At 43.1% G+C, this 21,018-nt stretch overlaps 1 protein-coding gene across 3 annotated transcripts; it reads right to left on the bottom strand.

Annotated features, from left to right (window-relative positions):
• Positions 1–1,034: 1,034 nt before the first annotated feature.
• Positions 1,035–20,320, bottom strand: numa1 (nuclear mitotic apparatus protein 1). 3 transcript variants are annotated; one of them, XM_066699653.1, is made up of 26 exons: positions 20,248–20,320; positions 18,876–18,935; positions 18,660–18,745; positions 18,196–18,278; positions 16,819–16,907; positions 16,646–16,723; positions 16,282–16,372; positions 15,699–15,846; positions 15,238–15,374; positions 14,833–14,941; positions 14,618–14,735; positions 14,241–14,381; positions 13,920–14,039; positions 10,232–13,741; positions 9,945–9,986; positions 9,361–9,429; positions 9,157–9,234; positions 8,589–8,798; positions 7,087–7,256; positions 6,575–6,812; positions 6,041–6,269; positions 5,527–5,660; positions 4,853–5,188; positions 4,420–4,527; positions 4,118–4,321; positions 1,035–3,055 (listed from the first exon to the last, which is right to left on the bottom strand). In XM_066699653.1, exons 2-26 carry the CDS (start codon positions 18,915–18,917, stop codon positions 3,017–3,019), a joined length of 6,609 nt encoding a protein of 2,202 aa, XP_066555750.1. In that variant the 5' UTR covers positions 18,918–18,935; positions 20,248–20,320; the 3' UTR covers positions 1,035–3,016. The 3 variants fall into 3 exon arrangements, with proteins under 3 accessions (XP_066555750.1, XP_066555751.1, XP_066555752.1); XM_066699654.1 differs by having other exon boundaries at positions 6,599–6,812; XM_066699655.1 differs by lacking the exon at positions 9,945–9,986.
• Positions 20,321–21,018: the final 698 nt, after the last annotated feature.

Genomic DNA, 21,018 nt, shown 5'->3' with positions numbered 1-21,018 from the left:
TTCAGGGCAAGAATATATTCTAATATTATTTTACACTTATTCTGTTCACTGTCCTTTGTAATACTTTGCAAATGCTTGGGTAAGGGTGTCTTGTAAGATGTAAATACTAACAACAACAATAATCAATGACCAGAGTCACTCAGGAATGGCAGCTTTCCAATCATACGGCATAAAGGGCTCCGTATCAAGCAATATGTATTTTAAATAAATTTTGTATTTTCCATTATGTTTTTCTAGACCAGGGGTTTTCAATCCTGGAGTACCCCCTGTGCTGCTGGTTTTTGTTCTAACTGAGGTCTTAATTGCTTAATTGAATCCTTAATTGACCTAACAAAGCAATATACCATTCAACCTAGGTTGGAACAAAAACCAGCATGGCAGGGGGTACTCCAGGACGTTTGAAAACCCCGGTTCTAGACTATGCAATCCATAAAATTGAGAAGAAAATCCAGAATCTGAATATTGTTGTTGTACAACACTGGTTTTCAGTCCTGGTCCTGGGGACCACATGCCCTGGTGCTTTTCATTTTAACTGAGCTCTCAATTATTTAGTTGAACCATAAGTTGAACTAATTTGCTTCATTTTGCTTTTTAAATTGTGTAGCTTTCAATATTTGAAGTTCCATCTAGAGCTTCATACTTACCATGAACTCTATAACTGTTTACAATAATTTACAATCTGATTAGAGAAATGGTTAGTTGAATTAGGGTTCAGTTATATACCCTTAATTAAGTGACTGAGAGCTAAGCTAAAACAAAAGGCAGCAGGCATGGGGAAGACTGAGCCCTCAAAGTCCACTGCTGAATCTCTCAGGCCACTATTGCATAAGTTTAAATATGTACAATTCTGAATAGGAAAACGTTATAATGTCTGAACAAATAGACAGTAAAGGAAAATGCTATGAAGGCCGAGATGGAGTTTTAACCCTCAGGAGCACAGCACATAGAAGCCTAGCAGGACCTGGAGAACTCTACCCTGTTGGGTCTCATCTTTGTTGCATGAAAGAAAAATAAATAAATAGAAAAATTCAATGTCTCAAACAAAGTTTTCAGTGACTTTTATTTCAGGGGGACAGTGAAAGATACAATGAGGAATGAGATTGTAAAGTGATAGAAAAACAACCAGTGTAGGAAAGCCTCCTAGCCTGTGTGCAATACCACAACTCTCCACAAGAGGCTACATGGTTAAAGACTGAACAAGGAAGAAAACAATCATAATGAATTCATAAAATATATTGAAGGTATACCATTTTGTGCAACATGTGTATTACCCGAAGTATATGAGAATGTAAGATGTATATTTAAAAATGTATATTATATATATATATATATATATATATATGCATGCCTCTAAATACTGGAAAAGTAATCTGTAACAAATTTAAATCTTATTCCTAATCAAATGTCCATATACTGTACATATAACCAATGTATATGCCTCAACAAGCGACAGGACTGATATAGGTTATGTTTGGTCTTTAAACCATTTAATCACACAAGGGGGAAAAAAAGCCCAGTGAATCACATGAACTCCAAAAAAAATTAAATCAACATTGTATGAAGTTAAAAAGGTTCATAACTGTGACCAGGAAGAAAAAGATGAACAGAAAAATATATATACAATTCGTGCACCAAATCAATATTTGTTCCTTTTATTGTGGTAGTATTAATGAACTCACTTTGATATAGAAAGTTAGAATGAATCTACAGAAAGCTAAAACTCTTCCATCTGTGACAGTAAAATGGCTAACGACCCTTCCTGTTGGTGCACATGGCCTGTAGTCACATTACAGCAACTTCACAGGAAATAAACTATTTAAAGAAGACAATTATCACTCTCCCCAGATACACTTCCAACTGCTCTTAAGCAGGAAATGGAGAAAGGCATTCCTTACAGTGACAATTGTCTGTTGTATTCAACTGCAATAGGAATAGAACTGTTTGAACAGATTGCTTCCAGAAACTCAGGGCAAAATCAATGCATTCAGTTTACCACAGGTTTTTTCAGAAATGTAAAACTCTGATGGAACAAAAGAAAAAGAAAAACACTTAACGTGACCCTTAAAAAAAAAAAAAAAAAAAAAAAAGAAAAAAGATGCAACACTAAAGTCAGTGTGCCTTTCTTAGAAAAATACAAAAGGATATGAAAGGACAAATTAGGTTTTAAACTCCAATGTACTGGTGCGGCCAGGGAATAGAAACCCTCGATCCTCTCAGCACAATTAGTAGTGTTTGCTCCTCTCCAGATACTGATGCAGTTTCTGCCTCCAGTCCATTTTGCATGATCAGATCTCAGACACCCATATTTTTAATGGGCTCCATGCTTTGTGAAAAGAATTGTATAGTTCCTATCAAAAAGCTTTGATGTAGAGATCACTTAAATCGGTCAAAATTCACAAAATTGTAGCAAAACAAGTTTTAAACCTGCAAAATCTCATAAAACTCATGTAAAATTAAAACCACAGCCATGCACTGGCAGACATTTAAAATCTGAAGTGTGTAAATATCAATATGAGCACTTTGGATCCGATGCAGGACGTCCTATAAAGCGGGCGGCTCCCACACGGGCTCTCTCAGCCGGGTCTGTTTAACAGCTGATTTGCACACAAGAGAGCAGGGGCAGTCATTTGACAATACAAAATAATGCACAGAACATTTTATTTATGAAAAAATGCACTAAATAAGGGGAATAAAAATAGAAAAGATAATGGAAAGATATTTACAAGGGGAGGGAGGAGGAGGAATGGGACAGCAGGTACTCCTGCCTCCACACCCCCCCAATGTTTAATTGCACATTACGCCACTGATTTTAGGATGTCCTTCCCAGCATCCTTAATTTGATTTAGCTGAATACGATATTAAAAAAAACAGATAAAGGTGTTGAAGCAGCTGCAGGATTGGGTTCAAGAGCGTCAGAGGATAGAAACGTAGCAATTGGAGCCTGGTGAACGAGGTGTCAGGAAGGGAACTGCCCGCCTTCACTTGCCCACATCTCCACCTCCTCCACAGTGTAGATTTACACCTTCATATTCTTCAGAGGTTTTCTAATCATACTCTGAAAATCGAGACAATTAAATATTAAAAAAAATATCAAAATATAAAACGAGACTAATTGCATATCAACTCAATTAGCATTATGAAAATACAAACTTCATCCAACTTCAGATAATGTGGTTTTAAAAATACTTAAAGGGTACCTGTAGTCAAAAACAACAAGGTGCCAGACATTTTACCCAGATCGAATGATTACTTTTGATCATGCTGGTATTGTCAACTAAACACACATAACCTAACATAACACATAATGGTTCAGGTTTGTGAATTTTTCGGGTCAAGTAACACTCGAGTGTGCCACCATATTGAGATTTACCCAGGTCAAAGGTCAATGACGTATTGTTGTTGACAGCTGACTGATTAATTTGACATATTGGATATATAACAATACCTGATGTATTGAATTGGCTATGCATGTGCGGTCACTACAGGTATCCTTTAAACAGCCAGTGAATTTAATTTGACATGTCCACTTCCCCGTGTTGGCCTATGTAACACCCAAGCACTCCGAAGTGCATGTAAAAGGCTAACGTGGGCTTCTGACGGACAGGGGAAATACTGGCTTTGCCCAAGGATTGTGCTTGGTTTTAATAGGTCTCAGTTGCTAAAAAAAACATTAAAATAAACAGGGAACAGTAGCATTAGGCAAGTGAACAGGATTTAACATTTCCAACAGAAACCTATATCAGCCCTTTAACGTTGCGGGTTTCAGTGTGGAGCCCCACTAGGGTGAGAGCCAAGCAGTGAGTAGGAGCAGGAGATCAGAGCGGACTGCTGCGAGGATTATGAGAGCAGAAAAACCTTAATCCAATGAGCTATTACTCCTGGATGCACTTTCAGCAGTCTGGACAAGAAGGACAGATGCATTAGACAGGGGCCACATTCATTTCAACACTAAACTACATTGTCCTCCCAATAAATGCCTTTAAGTTACCAAACAAAGGAGGACCCACTAGTTCCATTTCATTTGTTTATGCAGCAATTAAGCCAATTAACAGCTTAGTCTGAGACCACAAGGATCAAACTGGACCCGTCAGAAGACCAAATCAGGTCAAAGCCATACCTTCTTGGCGCTTGCAGTGTTCTTGGGCGACTTGCCGCTGCCGATCCGGGGAGACCTGCGGGGGGACTTTCGGGGCGTTTTGCCTGTGGAAGTGGGTGACTTCCGTGTGCTGCCCCTCATCTTATTGAAGCCCCGCTGGAGGAGACTGCCAGCCTTCTTGGGGGTGTTGGTGATACTGAACGCCATGGACTGGCGGCGTTCATCCTGAGGAGAGAGAAAATTCCTCAGTGAAGGCAACAATGCACAGCAATGACCCCCTGAACACTAACAGTCCCGGGAGCTGCTGGATCTGGCTTCCTCACCTGGCACACGGGCGGCTTGTTCTGGCTGCTCTGCATGGTCCAGCGACGGTCGTTCTTGTCTTTGGGTGTCATGGGCCGTGGGAAGCAGCTGGTCAATGCTTTCTTGGACTGATTGGAGGGGGAGAAAGAGCAAAGCTGTTAGACAATGCAGCAGGGGTAGAGCTCAACAATAGGCGTCCCTCATGTGGATCAGCAAACTTATTTGGTACACAATCAGTTTGACACACTTCTTGCATGCATTTGTTTTATCTGTGTTGAAGTGGAACGACTAGCACACCACACATTCCCTCCTGGTCTACTCTATACCAGAGGACAACCAAACGGCACCATCTTTTACACCACAGACCAAGCACTTCTGCCCGTGTGAAGCAGAGGTCAGGATTGTTTAAGAAGCCAACTCATGCAGATGGATGCATTCTTCCCCTTCTCTTACCTCAGGAGTGTCCGCTCCGTTCTGAGGCTCATCAGTGGTTCGTTTGACCTGTTTGGAGGTGCCCGAGGTGGTCTGCCAGGACTGCTGGGCAGAGGGCTTGGGCAGCAAAGAGGCACGATGAGAGGACACAGTCTCCCTGATCTGGCTGGGCAGCATGGTCGCCCGGTGGGAGGGCATGCCTTCCCGAGTCAGCCCGGGCTGCATGGACATACGGTGGGGCGCCAGGGTGTCATGGAGCTGGGAGGGCAGCATGGAGGCCCGACGGATGGTGTCGTCGGGGTTTCCCATGCGTACCTCATCATCCGTGATGCACAGCGAGGCGATTCCAATGCTGGGCTGAAGGAGAGAGACGGACATTAGCACCCACGTCACAGAGAAGAAAGATGTTTGTATATGAAAGTCAAAGGGATTCTATTTTTTTTCCATAATTAACCTAATTCTTTACACATTTAAGTCCATACTATACGATTCATTGCACAAGTACAATATGAACCATGTTAAATACCAAAATAAAATACTAAGGGCACTTTCCTCCTACATCTCACACCTTGTGAAGGGAGATCAAAGGTATACAAGAGTTTTTATTCCCCATCCTGTAGTAATTTGTGCAAAATGATTTCAAATATGTAATTAAAGCCAATCCTAGATGAAGCCATGTTTCTCAGTGCACTCACCCTGCCCTCCAGAGGGTAGCTGCTCTTGAGATGGGGCAGACAGGTCTTGTTCCTGGCCTGCAGCTCGGCAAGGCGCATCCAGTCGTCCGTGTGCTCCGGTTCATTCTGAGAGCCGACCACAAACGTGTTGGTGTCTGCAACGGCACAGCAGCCAGAGTGAGGAAAGGCCAGTGTTTAGGAAAAGAAAGGGAACACACACACACTTTCATAGTCATGTAACCTGAATAAGGGTGCGCTAACTTGAAAAGCCAACTCTCCGTTCTCAGTAGTTTTACAACCCCAATTTAGGCTTAGCATGGTGACTGCTTATCGGAGAGTGAGAAACGAACTCACCTACGTTACCAGAATGACCAAAACCCCAAAACTAAAACTAATTATATTTCTTGGCACCGGCAGTATCCAAATGTTTGCTGAGCAGAGTATTTCTTCGGTGAGGGAGATGCGTCTAAGCAAGTCGCTCTTTGACCACAGTGTTTAGCAGATAGAGCCGAGCGCAGGGGGACAGAGTACTCACTGCGGTGTGCGGTCGAGGTGTTAGCAGTGCCAGGGCGGTACCCAGGCAGGTTGAGCAGCTGTTCACTGGTTGAGCTCTCGTTGAACAACTCCTGCGAGACACTGTACCGCGAGGACAGTGAGGCCATGGACAGGGGTCTTCCCCGCTGGGAGCAGAGGTTGGGATGGGACTGAGCCGCATGGAGGCTGAAGAAAGACTCGTTCTCGGGCTCTGGAGCTCCAGGAGTCTTCTGTAGCAGAAAGGAATTGGTTGAATGTTAGGTTAACAAATGACATGGGAGGACCACATTTCTCCTCCAATTACAAGAGGAAAGAAAAAAAGTCAGTGATGTGCAAAGAGAAAAATGAGTGATTGCAATGTTAATATAAAAGACAAGAAAACCCATTCAAATATAAAATCGAAACATAATATCCCTATAACACAACAGAAACCCAAGCAATAACATGCGCTTCCCACTGCTAATATCAAGTGAGGTAAGATGGCCTGCTCGTGTGGGGGAGGGGCGGTGCAGCAGTGAGGGGCGGTGATCTTGACCTTAGTCAGGGTGATGTTGATGACCTGTGTGGTACGGCGGCGCGCAGACTGGGTCTTCTTGGCAGAGTCGAGAGTGAGGTCCCCCAGGGAGGTGATGCTGCTCTCCAGTCTGGTCTGGGAGCGGAGGGCCATGGGGGTGAAGTACAGGGTATCCAAGGACTCCCGGCTGAGGGCACGCCGCTGAGCCGCCAGCCTCTCGGAGCTCCTCGCTGCAGGAGTCTTGTCTTCTCTCCTCTTCCTGCGGGGAGAGGACAGCTCTGCACTCACTCTCATGGGAAACAATTTTTTATTTGGTAGAGCCCCTTGCCAGAGGGCTTCACAGATTAAAACACCACAGCAAGATTTATACAGAAAATGTAAAAGCAAACCATTAGGATAGGAAAACAAGATGACACCGTTTTTAGGAGAAAATGCATCTTAGTAGGCCTCAACCGGCTTGACATAAGACAGTGTTCCCCATTACAACATTGTGAGGGGCCACATCAGCTCGGGGTCAGACAGGAGGAGGTCACCTTTTAGAGACGAGGGTGTCGTCCTCATCCGGGCTAAGCTCCAAGCTGTCCTTGCTGGTGTCCTGTGATTTATCTGGGACACTGGGGCACACAGACTTCTGGGTCTTCAAGGTGTCAATACTCCCCTGGAGCTTCTTGTGTTCCCTAAGCTGCCGGTCTGCAAAGTCCACCTGGAACAGAATTGCCAAACCCTTCATCCACAACTCTTGTAACTTGCCATTTAGAAGAAAAAGGAAAAGAATATTGGGGAAAAGGGGAACTTCCAATTCCTTGAACAGAAGGCACATTGCAGGATATGACCAAAGCCCTAATAAGCTAAAGGGGCTTCCTGCTCTGATTTTGGTTCCACATAAAGCAACTCACAAAGCAAATCTATTTTATTCACTGATCAGCCATAACATTAGGACCACCTGCCTAATATTGTGTAGGTCCCCGTTTTGCCGCCAAAACAGCCCTGACCCTTCGAGGCATGGACTCCACTAGACCCCTGAAGGTGTGCTGTGGTATCTGGCACCAAGACGTTAGCAGCAGATCCTTTAAGTCCTGTAAGTTGCGAGGTGGGGCCTCAATTGGATCAGACTTGTTTGTCCAGCACATCCCACAGATGCTCGATTGGATTGAGATCTGGTGAATTTGGAGGCCAAGTCAACACCTTGAACTCGTGATTCATCAGACCAGACCACCTTCTTCCATTGCTCCGTGATCCAGTTCTGATGCTCACGTGCCCATTGTAGGTGCTTTCGGCAGTGGACAGGGGTCAGCATGGGCACCCTGACTGGTCTGCGGCTACGCAGACCCATACGCAACAAACTGCGATGCACTGTGTGTTCTGACACCTTTCTATCAGAACCAGCATTCACTTTTTCAGCAATTTGAGCTACAGTAGCTCGTCTGTTGGATTGGACCACATGGGCCAGCCTTCGCTCCCCGCGTGCATCAATGAGCCTTGGCCTCCCATGACCTTGTCGCCTGTTCACCGCTTTTCCTCCCTTGGGCCACTTTTGATAGATACTGACCACTGCAGACCGGGAACACCCCAAAAGAGCTGCAGTTTTGTAGATGCTCTGACCCAGTCGTCTAGCCATCACAATTTGGCCCTTGTCAAAGTCGCTCAGATCCTTACGCTTGCCCATTTCTCCTGCTTCTAACACATCAACTTTGAGGACAAAATGTTCACTTGCTGCCTAATATATCTCACCCACTGACAGGTGCCATGATAATGAGATTATCAGTGTTATTCACTTCACCGGTCAGTGGTCATAATGTTATGGCTGATCGGTGTATCTTCATGCCTTTAATATATAACATCTGCTGGTCTATCACAGATCAATTATTTTGATTGAAAATATTGTACCACCCAACCAATGTTTCCCTCCTGTATCCCTGTAAAGGAGGCCAAAATGAAATGCATATTAATAAATTCAACCCGCTGCTGACAGACATGCAGGTATGCCACACTTTCCTCCGAGACGAGAGACTTCCCGTGCGAAGTGAGGACTGACCTGGGCCTCCAGACTGCTGACTTTGGTAGACAGGTTCTTTGCAGACAGCTGGGCCTGGTGCAGCTCCATCTCCATCCTCTTTCTCTCAGCCTTCAGAGCATCTCTTTCCCCCCGGCTCCCCTCCAGTGCGGTCTCCAGGGCCTGGACCTTCTCGATGGATTCTTGCAGTTGCTGCTTCTTGCCAGAATAGTGGATCTTCGCTTTCTCCACCTGGAGAGACCAGAAAGTGTTGCTACCTGCCCCAATATCACTAATATTAAAGGCATAAAACTGCACACAACGCTCAGATGTTTAACTTGGGTCATTCTATTCACTTACACCCTAACGAGCCCAATTACTTACCGAAATGAACATTGAACAGACTATCACAAACTGTGAAAGAGAGAGAATGCGGTTTGGATATCATCTTGTGCTCAGGAAACTAAGTTATGATTCAGTTTGCTTTATAAGGATCAACTTAGCCTAAAAATAGCTTAGTTAAATATCCCTTAACCTTTTCATCTTACACCATGACTCTGGACAATCACTGTGTAGCTGTGATCCCCTGCTGTGCAGATGTGTTAGTCACCTGTGCCTTATAGTGCTCCAGCACCTCGTCTCTGCGGGTCAGCTTTTCCTTGAGTTCTTTGACCTCTGCCTCCCACACCTGTGAGCAAAGGAACATAATATTTCTTAGCTGACGACCATATGTAGGGCAACTCAACTCTGCTGAGGAGTCCAGAGCACTGACCACTACTCCACACTGCTGGTCACAAAAAATCAGGTCACACACCTTCACGTTGTCCCTCTCAGACTTGGTTGCGATGACCTGCTGTCCCAGCTTCTTGGTCAGCTCCTCTACCTGCAAGAGAATATTGCCATGTTAATGGATTTAACAAAACGGTTCTTTCCCCACAAGATTTTAATCGGCACCAAAGTGGAAAAACTGATTTTCTCTAAGGGAAATGGCGTTTTTCTATTTTATTTTTTTTAAATGCTTCTTATTGGACAGAATAGAAACGGCAACTCGTCAGAAAAGCACTGATTTAATGCCCACCGCATGCCGCTTCACCCTGCATGTTTGTTTAATTAATTAATCACATTATAATGCATGGAAAGGAAATGTCAAGTGATTTTGGATCAAGAGCAGCCACTACAAAAAAAAAAAAAAAAAAAAAAAAAAAGAATTCTCAAAGCAGCAGCAACCTGAAATCATTTGCACCGTTACAGCCATAAAAAAAATGTAAAACCCATTGTTAGAGAAAGCAATGATTTTTGAGATCAGACTCATCACATGCATGTTGCACGAAGATGGGTGAATCAGCCAGACAGTTGCCCTTTCAAAATGTTCATTCCATTTAATCTGGATGACTATACCTGTAATGTTTCTGTATTCAGACACTTCTGCATTTCCTCAACCTGCATAGTGGAGATGCCCATTTAGAGAGAGAGGATTGTATTTCTGTACATTTACACTTCCTTTAATAGAAAAAAAAAAAATCTAAAACTGGTTAGGTTAAGATTTAATGTTTGTCCTTAAATCTGCATTGATACATCTGCAGTTTGAAAGAAATCATATGAAAAACAGCTTGGAAAAATATACAAGTAAACTCAAATTCCCCACTAGATTTACCAGTGACCGAGCAGCTCATTATTGTGGATACCTGAACAATGAGCTTCTTTCTCTCCTCCTGGAACTTCTGCCTGTCGTCCAGAACCTTCTGCTTGGTGTCCTCTTCTTCTATACTTCTATACTTCTCACAAGTTTCTCGGACCTTCTCCTTCAGAGAGGCTATCTGTCTCTGGTGCTCTCCTTTGATCTTCTCCAGCTCCTGGGTGTGGACCACTTCCCTCATGGCCACCTCTGCATCAGAGCACATCTCCAGGTTCTCACTGGTCAGCTGGCTGTTGGCCTGCTGCAGCTTGCACACCTGCTCCCTGTAGGTCATGTTCTCCTTCTGGAGTTTTTGGAGGGAAAGTTCTTGTTCTGCGATTAGGTCTTTCAGTGGCCGGAGAACAGAGATTTCATCTTTGGCCTGCTGTAGCTCATTATCCAAGGTGGCAGCTGTTCGATCTCGCTGCTCCAGCTCCTCCTGGTGTTTGGCCTGGGCCAGGCACAGCTCAGCTTGCTGCTGCTGGCACTTTCGTTTAGTTGGCATCAGCTCCCCAATTAGGGCCTGAGCGTTGGTCAGCTCCTGTTGAAGGTCACACAACTCTGCTTCCGTCTTTCTCAACAGCACCAGCTCCTGCTGTAATGACTCCTTTTCAGTAGCCATGAGCTTGTTCTCCTGCTGCAAGGAGGCAAGCTGTGTCTGGAAAATTCCAGCTGCCTGCTCTCTCTCGGAGGAAGCAGAGACAACCTCCTTCTTAAGAACAGAAATTGATTCTTCCAGCTCCTTACGTTGAGATTCCTTTACTGCAACTGCTCTGGAAGCAGCTAGCACTTCCGCCTGGAGCCTGTCTATGGTACTTTGCAATTCTTTCTGCTGAGCTCTCTCCATGGCAGCTTCCAGATTTCTTGCATTTTCCTGCTCCTTCAGTTTCTTGATTTCTTCCTGAAGACAGGAGAGCTGGGAATCCTTCTCGGAGACTAGTGCTGAAGTCACAAGGTTTCCGTGTCTCAGCATTTCCACTTCTTGTTGCAAGGAAGAAAGTTCCTTCTCCAGTGTCTCAGTTGTCTGCTGTCTTTCAGAGGCAAGTGAGGAAGCAGCAGAGACTTCCTCATGCAGTCTCTGTACAGTTTCATTGTGCTGTTGAAGATTTAATTCCCAGGTGTCCGCCAACTTGCTTCTATCCACATCCCTTTCTTGCAGCTCTTCATATTTTTCATTGACAGCTTGGATTTCCTTTTGCAAATTCTGCAGCACAATGTCTTTTTCTGACGCTACGGAGGCTGCAATGAGAGATTCAGCCTGCAGCTTCTCCAGTTCTTCTGCTGCAGCAGCTGCCCGTTTCTTGAGGGCATCCCTCTCCAGTTGCTCTTCCTTCCTGTTTGACACTTCCTGCTTCAGTGTTTCCAGGTCACTGTTTTGCCTCGCAAGCTCCTGCAGTAAACGATCTACTTGCTGTTTTAAGGCTGCCTCACGAAGACCACTGGAGGAGCGGGTCTCTTTCAGCTCTGTGGAAAGTTTCTCCACCTGCATCTGCTGCTCACTGCACTTGGATTGCGAAGACTCCAGGCGTTTTTCCAAGGAGACTGTTGTATCTTGTTGAAGTGAAAGTTCCCTCTGAAGATCAAGCAGCTGGTTTGCTTGCTTTTCAAAAGCAGTGCCCTTCTCTGACATCAGTCTTCGAGCTTCTGCCAACTCTTGCTCCAGTGCAGCAACAGACCTGCTTTGCTCTGAATAAGCTTGCTCGAGCTCCGAAACCCTCGACAGCAGGGACCTCATTTCCTCCTCCCTCTTCTCCTGAAGAGCATGAATAACTGAAGCCCTTTCTTCCCCAGCTTGGGTGCTCTGTAGGAGAGATTTGATCTCCTCCTCCTTTGCATTTAGCAAGGTCTTCAGGTGTAGAGTCTCTTTTTCTTGGTCTTCCATCTTAAATTTATAAAACTGAGTTTCCTTCTCTTCTTTAGCCAAGCGTTTTTGGAACTCCTCCAGCTGAGAGGTCTCCCTTTGCAGATTGAGAATCACTTCGAGTTCACTTTCCTTTTGCCTCACTGTTCCCTGAACATCAACCAACTCCTCACGCAGTGCCGAGAGCTGTCCCTGGTGTTCCACAATTCTGGACTGAAGACGACTTTCCATGTCTTCCTTTTCCTTGTTGACCATTTCCAGTTTTTCTAGGGTTCCCTCCATCTCTTGGATAAGCCTTGTAATTTCCTCCTTCTTTGCAGCTAACTCCTGGCCCTTGGTTTCTTCTGTTAAAGCCAACTTGTCTGCAAGAGATCCCAGTTCAGAGCTCAGCTTCCTAATTTCAGCTTCTTTAGCCTTGATAGCTAAAGATGCTTGATCATGCTCTGCAGATAGAGCTTTTATCATCTCTCCACTTTCCTCCCTCAGCTTTTCCAAAGAAGATTGTGCAGTCAGTTTCTCTTGTTGCTCTTTCTTCAGCTCCTGGTGGGCAAACTCTAAGTCAGTTGACATTTGCTGGGTCCTATCCTGCAATGCTTTGACCTCCTCTCCCAATTGGCAGACCCTCTGGAGCTCCAAAGAACGAGTCTCTTCGAACCCTCTCCTCTCAGCCTCAATCTGAACACGCAGGTTTCCCACAGTGTCGTCCAGAGTAGCAAGCTGATTCCGCAGATTACCATTCTCTTCAATTACCCCAGAATGATGGACTAACTTCCCCTCATAGTGCTGGAGCTCTTTCTCTGCGTCTTGCAGTCTCACAGTCAGGGTTTCAATGGCCTCCAAATTGCTGCATCTTTGAGCTTCGCTCTTAGACTCCAGGCTCTGACATTTGAGGCGAAGTTCATTGATGGCCAATTCCAAAGCTGCAACCTTCTGCTCCAGCTCACCCTTCTCATTTCTCAGCTTGGAGACTAGACTCTGTTCGGCCTTCCATTGGTCCTCTAGAGTGTGGATCTGTTGGCCAAGTTCCCCAATTTTTTGTTCTTTGTCTTTTTGGAAATGGCGGTACTCAGTCAAAGCTGCATCTCTCTCTCTGGCTGCAGTCTTGGACGCTTCCAGCAAGGCAATCTCCCTACGGCCGCTCTCTTGTCTCTCCATGTCCCATAACTGGGTACTAGAGACGGCCTCCTCCTCTTTCACTTTCAAGGCACTGCCAAGATCATCCACCTGTTTCTTCAGTCCATGAATAGTCTCCAGAGCAGATTGCTCTTTCTTCTCCATTTGCTGGACTAGCTGCCCATTCTGCCTCTGCTCTTCCTCCACCTTCTGGCTCAGGCCTGCAACTTCCAGCTCACTGCGTTTTACAATCTCAGCCAGTTTATCAATGTCAGCATTCAGAGCTAAAACCTGGGCTGTCAGCCTCTCTTGCTGCTCCCTGGAAGTTCGCTGCAGCTCTTCCTTCTCGCACCCGAGCTCAGACAGGGCCTGCTGCAGCCCAGCGATGACCACAGTGAGATGTGACTTCTCACTTTCAAAGTTGGCTCTTTCAGAGTTCAGGTCCATTAGAGCTTGTGCTTTCTCTTGCTCAAGGCTGGCTATGATAACTTCAAGCTGAGACACCTTCACAGTAAGATCATCCACCTCCTGCTTCAAGCCTTCCATCTGTCAGGGAGTAAAAGAGGCATTACTAACCAGAGAAATAATAAAGTAAAATAAAGTAAATGAATAAAGGAAAACAAACAGGCTTTTGATTTAAAAAACAATAGAAACTATCATGCTACTATAATTCACTTAATATCCACAATTAGCACAAAATATAATTTTGAAGCCAACAGGTTACCTCTAATACATCTCCCATGACCTCTCCTTCCACCCTACTCTGAGACTGCTCTTTCTTCAGCTCATCTTCAAGTTGACAGATCTTCCCTTGAAGAATAAGAATCTGTTCAGAAAAACACTCCTGGAAAAAATGGAAATGGACAATACATTCATTTGACATTCCAACAGATGACACACTCATCCTGAAAAAAAGTCCAAACAAAAGAACAAGTTCTACATCTTTGGTACATATACATGAGGTATAAGGTGGTAGCCTCAGCTCTCGGGGCGTTCTCAATCTTCTCAATATTCCTTATGCAATTCAATTTAGTTTATAACTTACCTTGTCTGCAATAGCCTGGTTGAGAGCACTCTCGAGCTGTGTGCGTTTCGCCTCCCACTCCTTCACAGACTGTTCCTGCTCATCACTCAGCTTGTCCACGGCAGCCTGTGCTTCTGTAAGACGAACTAGGAAATCTCTCATCTGAAGAGCAAAAGAAAGTTATTCAAATACAACACTCCCACTCGGTGCAACAAAGACGCCAATTGCAGTACGTTTGTGCTGCCACGGCACTTTTAGTATATCTAACCCTATAAGTCTTGTTCAAACCGCTTAGGAAGAGATTACTGAACACACAATGTGGAAAAGCATTGGAATATATTCAGCTGGCAGGTTCCATTACAGGTTGTCCCAACTGTGAGGTGTTCATTAGAATCTACCTGGAAGGAAAGATTTCCATTCTCCTCTGTCAACTGGTCAATCTTTCTCTCCATTTGACCTTTGTTGGTTTTCAGGTCCTGGCACTGTTTTCGGACATCTTGCAAGCGTTTCACCACACTAACAAGGAAAAAGGAGAGCCGTTTAAATGGCGATCTTGCAGATATAGCCCTTTAGGCCGAAAGGGTTATGCTGGTCCCCACCCGGTTCTGGTTACCTTTCATATTTGTTGCCGAGTTCCTCCAGTTCATTGGGTCCCTGGTCTTGCTCATTATTGTGCCTCATCAACTTGTGAACTTTCTGCTGCAGGAGGGACAGCTGGGTCTCTGTAAGAGGACAGAAGAGTAATGTCTATACAGCTGCACACTGAGGACTACAGATCCAACCGTCTTGCTACATGATTCACTGCCAAACCCATGCACTATTTGAATTTAGGTTAACTGAGGCCTTCACTCAGACTGATGTAGTAAATGTCTGAATTTGTATTATCAATTTAAAGAAATCAAAGTCTGTGAAAATTTTGTTTGATGCTTTCACAAAAACAATGGAAGCCCTAGATCTTAATCACAAAGAGGATTCGTTATTTGTATAATGTGGTGTAACCAGACACAAATCACTGTACCTCTCTCGGTAATGATCTTGCAACTGTTTGCCAGCTCCACTTCCAGCTCATCCCTCATATTCCTCTCCTGATACAGCTGTTTACGAAGTTTCCTCATCTGGAACTGCGGTGTCTTCAGGACATCTTGGATGGGAGAGCTGCAGGGCCAAACGAGAGAATGAACACTGATCGAGAACGTGCAAGAACCCATATTTTAGATGCGGAAAGCAAGTTCACGATCTGTCAGTTTAGGGCAGAATAACGATCTTCCAACTGAATGATGGTGCGAAGGCTTAACATTACAGATCACATTACCCATGGAATAACTTGCACCGAGCACCTGTGAGATTGAACCATTTCCATCACAGCCATCTTTTTACATAAAACCCTTGGGATGAAAGATAAGTTGTGAACATCTTTGGAACAGAAAAAAAGGAAAGGGGGCATTTTAATTGTTCATATAGAACAGAAAGCAATGCTACCTCACAGAACTTGTCGCCACAGTCTGGAGGTCCAGAAACTGGACTTCAGGTTTCCTTTTCCTTTTGATGATGGGGGATTCCTCCTCACTGACACTGGAATAACTTGACACACTGGAGTGACTTGAGACACTGGAGAGAGGAAAGAGAGCTGGAGAGAGGAAAGACTGGTCATGGATTTCCGAGAGAAATGATTTATCATCAAACTCTGGCCATAACAATGGATCAGATACTGAAAAAGTAACTCAGTTTACACCTCAATTAGTGCATTGTGGTTTTTGTCCTTTGTTCCATTTGCTTGGATTTTTTTTAAAACAAAACATGCATAAATAAGAAATATACCTTGAGCTATTCTAAATGCTTTAATTCTTCCATTTTTAAAACCTATTCCTGACTATCTACAGTGACACACTTTAAGTGAATCAGTTCAAATTCAGTTAAACAACAGGGTCTTACTAAAACAGACGTGTCGGCTATATTATCATAATACTCTTGATGAGCATTGGATATTTCATGACAAACTGTTATCGGCAGACCCTCATCCCAGGGAAACATCATATGCCAAAAAGACAAAGTGCAAAAATACCTTTTCTCTTAAGGAAGGATTCCAAGTTATTGTTCAGGTAAAGGCTCTCCTCATTATCGAGAACAAATCGGAGGACAGATGCCAGCTCAGCCTGAACAGATCAAGAGAGAACATGCAACCAATTTTATATAAACCTGCCAGCATTTAAAAAAAAAACACAACCCCTGAGTGACAATGGCAGTTCACTTAGTAGTAAAACATTACATCAACCTTATTAAAAAATAAAATGTGTATAGGTTACATTAACTCCGAATGATGCACAACTTTATTCTACTAGTGTAGATTTACTTAGCATTGCGGCATATTAGAATACTAATATAATATAATACTTGAAAGTGTCCGAGTCATTAAATACCAACAATACCTGCGTCTTGTAGTTCAGCTTCTCAAATACCTGATACGTGCCACACATGTTGGAGTAGTAGAGGAGGAGAACCACCACCTAAAAATTAAGAATGTGTCAAACATCTGTTCCCCACCTGGATGTATGATATTGAGCTGTATAATGCAAAACAGGGCAGAAAAAATAAATATTACCTTTGACAACTCCACTTCCAAATTCTGTCCATTTACAATGTTCTCCCAAGACACAATGGCTCCGCGATCTTGGTCATACTTGCAGTTGCCTGTTATGGACAGCAAGACGATATTAAAAAATAAAAATTAGAGAACTGATAAGATGAATCTTCGTTTTCTCTATCCAAATAAGTTATCCATCTAAATCAAGCTCTCCACTATGTGTGAGCTTGAATTACACCATTAAAACCAATTACAGTATAGGAACTTAACTCCCATATAGCTTGCGTTCAGTAGCAGTGTTATATGCCTTAAATAAAGGCTATCCATTACCATTGATTTTTCATCAACAGTTAAAGAGAGAAAACACGGTAACAGGCAAGCTACCGTTAATTAATAATTCACCAATCAGAAACTCTTATGCTGGATATAACATGTAGCCCATTTCAGTGGCGGACACGTCCAGGCTTTGTGGCCGGTTAACTATCTGGGGCCAGACTGGGCCGTAAGCGTCTGTCGTCCACTGAGGACATGCTTTCAGACAGACAGGGAAGAGATCAGATACATTATGTCGGAAGACATACATCTCAAGTGCCGTGTGGGATCACAAAGAAATTAGTTTTATAATAGCACCATGCAGTGAAATCCACGTACAGAAACAGTGAAATGTTTTACTGCTTACAGATATTGGAGTGTATGAAAAACGTGGATTTCACAGGACCGGTGCAGTGCCCTGGCAAGATAATATTAATCGGATCGGTAGCAGCCAATATTATTAATATTTTATGAACAACTGGACGTTTTGTGAATGGTGTGCAGGACAATCCGGAGAGACAATCAGTGGGAAGGGAACATGATTTAGTTAACGTGTGCCCATTTACAAGTTAAATGAATGAATAAATAAATACAGCAGATCTGGATTTCCCTCATTAAGACTGGTTTAATAAACGTGTCCATAAACACCATTACTGAAACATGCACATTTCAGTTAAATTATAACCTGCTATATTGTAGCTGCTGTTACTGGATGATTCATCATCGTGAAACGTGTGTATTTTGTTTCAGCTGTAAATTAAAAATAATATGGCTAAGATTACACTGTAGTAAAAGTAAAAGTTAAGGGAGTCACGTTGTGCCACTTAAAATGCATATCTACTACTAGCACATATTTTGATGATGATAATAATAATAATAATAAATGGCAAATATTGATTTGTATTGTAGCACATGGAAAAGTTTTCTTACGGTACTGTAATACTTGTCTGAATATAATGTTGTCTATACACGTTTAGCTCTTAATATCTCTTAACAGAAATGTGTATTTATTACGCGGTCTCCAATTATGTAAAGCATAAACCAAACCCACAAATCATGGATTAAAAAAAATACTTCACTGACTTTGTAAAAAGTTGGAGATAAAATCCAGTCTTCCCTGGATGGGCTGATCCAGTGTGGTCTGAGCCTCATTTTCCTTCCCGTTTCTGTGAGGTGGAAAGAAATGTTAACCCCTTTTTATGATCCGTTTTGATGCATGATAATTGTATCATGACAGACAGGACACTGGCATTGCCATATTTAGCCTGTTTAGCGTCCATTCATAAACCCTGCTCCTTCAAAATACAGTCTGCAATCCTGTAATTTTAATATTTAAAATAATGTTGCTCAATTAACAAATACAGGTACAACACTATCACAGCAGTGGGGTGATCCTCCAGTCCTCGGGACCCTTGAGCCTACTGAGTGGAGGTTCAGTGATTCAGCTAAAATATACATAGTTCAAGTTACTGTAGGAAGAGAAGACCCTGTAGCCCTACACTACTAAAGATATACCCCTCCTCTCTGAATGAAGGAAGTCCACTCACAGCCTGTAGATCAGCTTTACTAAAAGGCTGCCATCCTGCAGGCTGGACAGCTTGTTGACGGGGTCATCCAGGTTGAGACTGTTGATCTGCGTCACACGACGTGGGAACAGAAACAATTTCATTAAGGTACTCAATTGCAAAATCAGCTTTAAAAACAAAAACCTTCATGACTAGTTACAGAGTAATTGTACTGTCTGGAATGATCAGAGTACATACCCAAGTCAACAAGGCCTGTTCTTTAGTCTCATTGAGAGACATTTTATGTAATGGGTTTTTCTGTATAGGGAGAGAGCAGACATGGTAGAAACTTTAGAGTTGCAGACTTTCAGAGGCAATTACTGATAAAAAAAAAATTACAAAGCAGTGCTGAATTAAATGATCTAGAAATACAGGTTATTGGGGGAGACGCACATTTCAATTGGTTTTGTTTTGACAATACATTCTCCAAATCATGACCTACCTACGCCCCCCCACCCCCCATTCTGAAAATACAAGTATACCCAAAAGGTTAATTCTTCCTTATATTCCCATAAGATAGTTCTGGTTACTTGCATACTGTTGAAAGAATAAGCTACTGAAAGTTAAACACTAGACAAGTCACTGAACAGAACATTTTTACTTCAAGGTCACAACTGAATACTGAGCATATGGGTCTTGCATGAAAAGGGGTAATTTAATAATTAAAAAAAACAACATGATTTCATTAGCACTGGAGCACATATTTAATCATACTGGAGTTTCAAGGGCCGTTGTGAAAAGCAAAGGGCGTTGCTGTACAGTTACTCGTTACCCAAGTCTCTGGGCAAGTCACTTTAAACTTCAAATTATAAACCCATATAACTGGGCCAAACGGGCCACGCCTTGATCCCTGCAATTACAAACGCGGCAACTAAAAAAAGAAAATCCTTGCATGTTACTAAGGGGTAACTCCTCGACTGGAGGATGCACAAGATTTGCACATTTCTTTTAAAATGTGTGTACTGCAAACCCGTATTGACCTCTCGCATGAGTCTACACCCTCGCAGGGTCTGCTGATCCACCCACAACACATCTCTGCAGAGGCGCCTTCGTCTCCAGAAACACTGGGGACGTTTTCTCAGCAAGAACAACCAGCACAACCAAATGATTAGCTAAATATCATACTGATATCACGGATTTATTTGCAGGTTTCACGCACGATATGCCAACAAAACCGACACGCCGTCCGATCTCGACCGAACACCCGCAGCATTTAAAACAATCCGTCGGTTACAAACGTAAATAAATAAACCCGATTACTGACGTCAGGCTGGATACAAGACTCAGCCGGGGTTGTGTCTACGTCTTGTCGGTTACGGCGCCCAAATAAAACCTCAGTTGATTAGTAATTATTACCACAACACGCATGTTTTAAAGCTAAGCAGCCCAACCGAGACTGAGCAAGTAAAGCACAGCCGTAACACATACACACACGTAGCCGCTGTACTTTTATTTAGACAAACAACGGGTGTTACGCTCTCTTTTTACGGGTATCCTCGCTCAATACCGATCTGACGTGGTGTCCCAAATCAGAATTAACTGTAATGCCAATGTACTCACCAACTCTTACCTTTAAAATACGTAACAGACCATCACCTGAACTCTCCTGCTGACTAATCCTGCTTTTCAAATTTCGGCGCTTGAGTTGATCCAATCTATTCATTGGCTACGCACGACGTACACGGCGTCGATGACGTAGCACGTAGCATCTGCCCACATCTGGTTTCGATTCCATTTCCTCATTGCGGCGAATAGTATTTATTTTAGTTTTAAAGTTGCAAGCAAATCTTATTAAAACTAACCTCCTAATTTCATTGCCATCTGATTTTTGTTTCTGTAACCCCGTGGCTACAATGATAAAACTGTCAATTAGATGTCATGAAGAAATGTTCTGGCTTGTTTCACATGTACATTTCAGCCAATCAAAACTATAGCTAACGTAGTAGTAACACCAACAATGAACTGTATTCTAATAAAACATACACAAGAAGACGAACTTAGTTTCACTTCTACACTCACTACAAACATATAGTCATATAAAACGGATTACCCACTTAGAATAATTGCTATTCCTTTCAATAACTTCTTGTACCCCTTAACAAAACTGCTCCAAATAGATAGACAAGTGCTTATTTTATTGACTAGCCTATTTTGTTGATTGAAATTGCAAAATGGGCAAAAATATATAGAAATGGTGTACATATTGGTAATGTGGTGTACAGTACTATACAAGGATGCTCTGGTGTGTATGTCGGCGACAGATTCTAAATGATAGACTATGTCACGTAACTTGCACATGGGGTCGCAGTTTATCTATCTTTGCAGTTTATGTAGGAAAGAC

The sequence above is a fragment of the Amia ocellicauda genome, chromosome 3, assembly GCF_036373705.1.
Source record: "Amia ocellicauda isolate fAmiCal2 chromosome 3, fAmiCal2.hap1, whole genome shotgun sequence".
Lineage (NCBI taxonomy): Eukaryota > Metazoa > Chordata > Actinopteri > Amiiformes > Amiidae > Amia > Amia ocellicauda.
Note: the sequence above shows the minus strand (reverse complement) of the source record. Positions and strands in the feature narration are given on the sequence as shown.

Excerpts from the sequence above, each read along its gene's own strand:
- numa1 (XM_066699653.1), bottom strand. The coding sequence starts at position 18,917 with ATGTCTCTCAATGAGACTAAAGAACAGGCCTTGTTGACTTGG. Across the intron at positions 18,746-18,875 it reads AACAGGCCTTGTTGACTTGG|ATCAACAGTCTCAACCTGGA; the intron begins GTATGTACTCTG and ends CGTGTGACGCAG. Across the intron at positions 14,040-14,240 it reads ACCAGGCTATTGCAGACAAG|GAGTGTTTTTCTGAACAGAT; the intron begins GTAAGTTATAAA and ends CATTTTTTCCAG.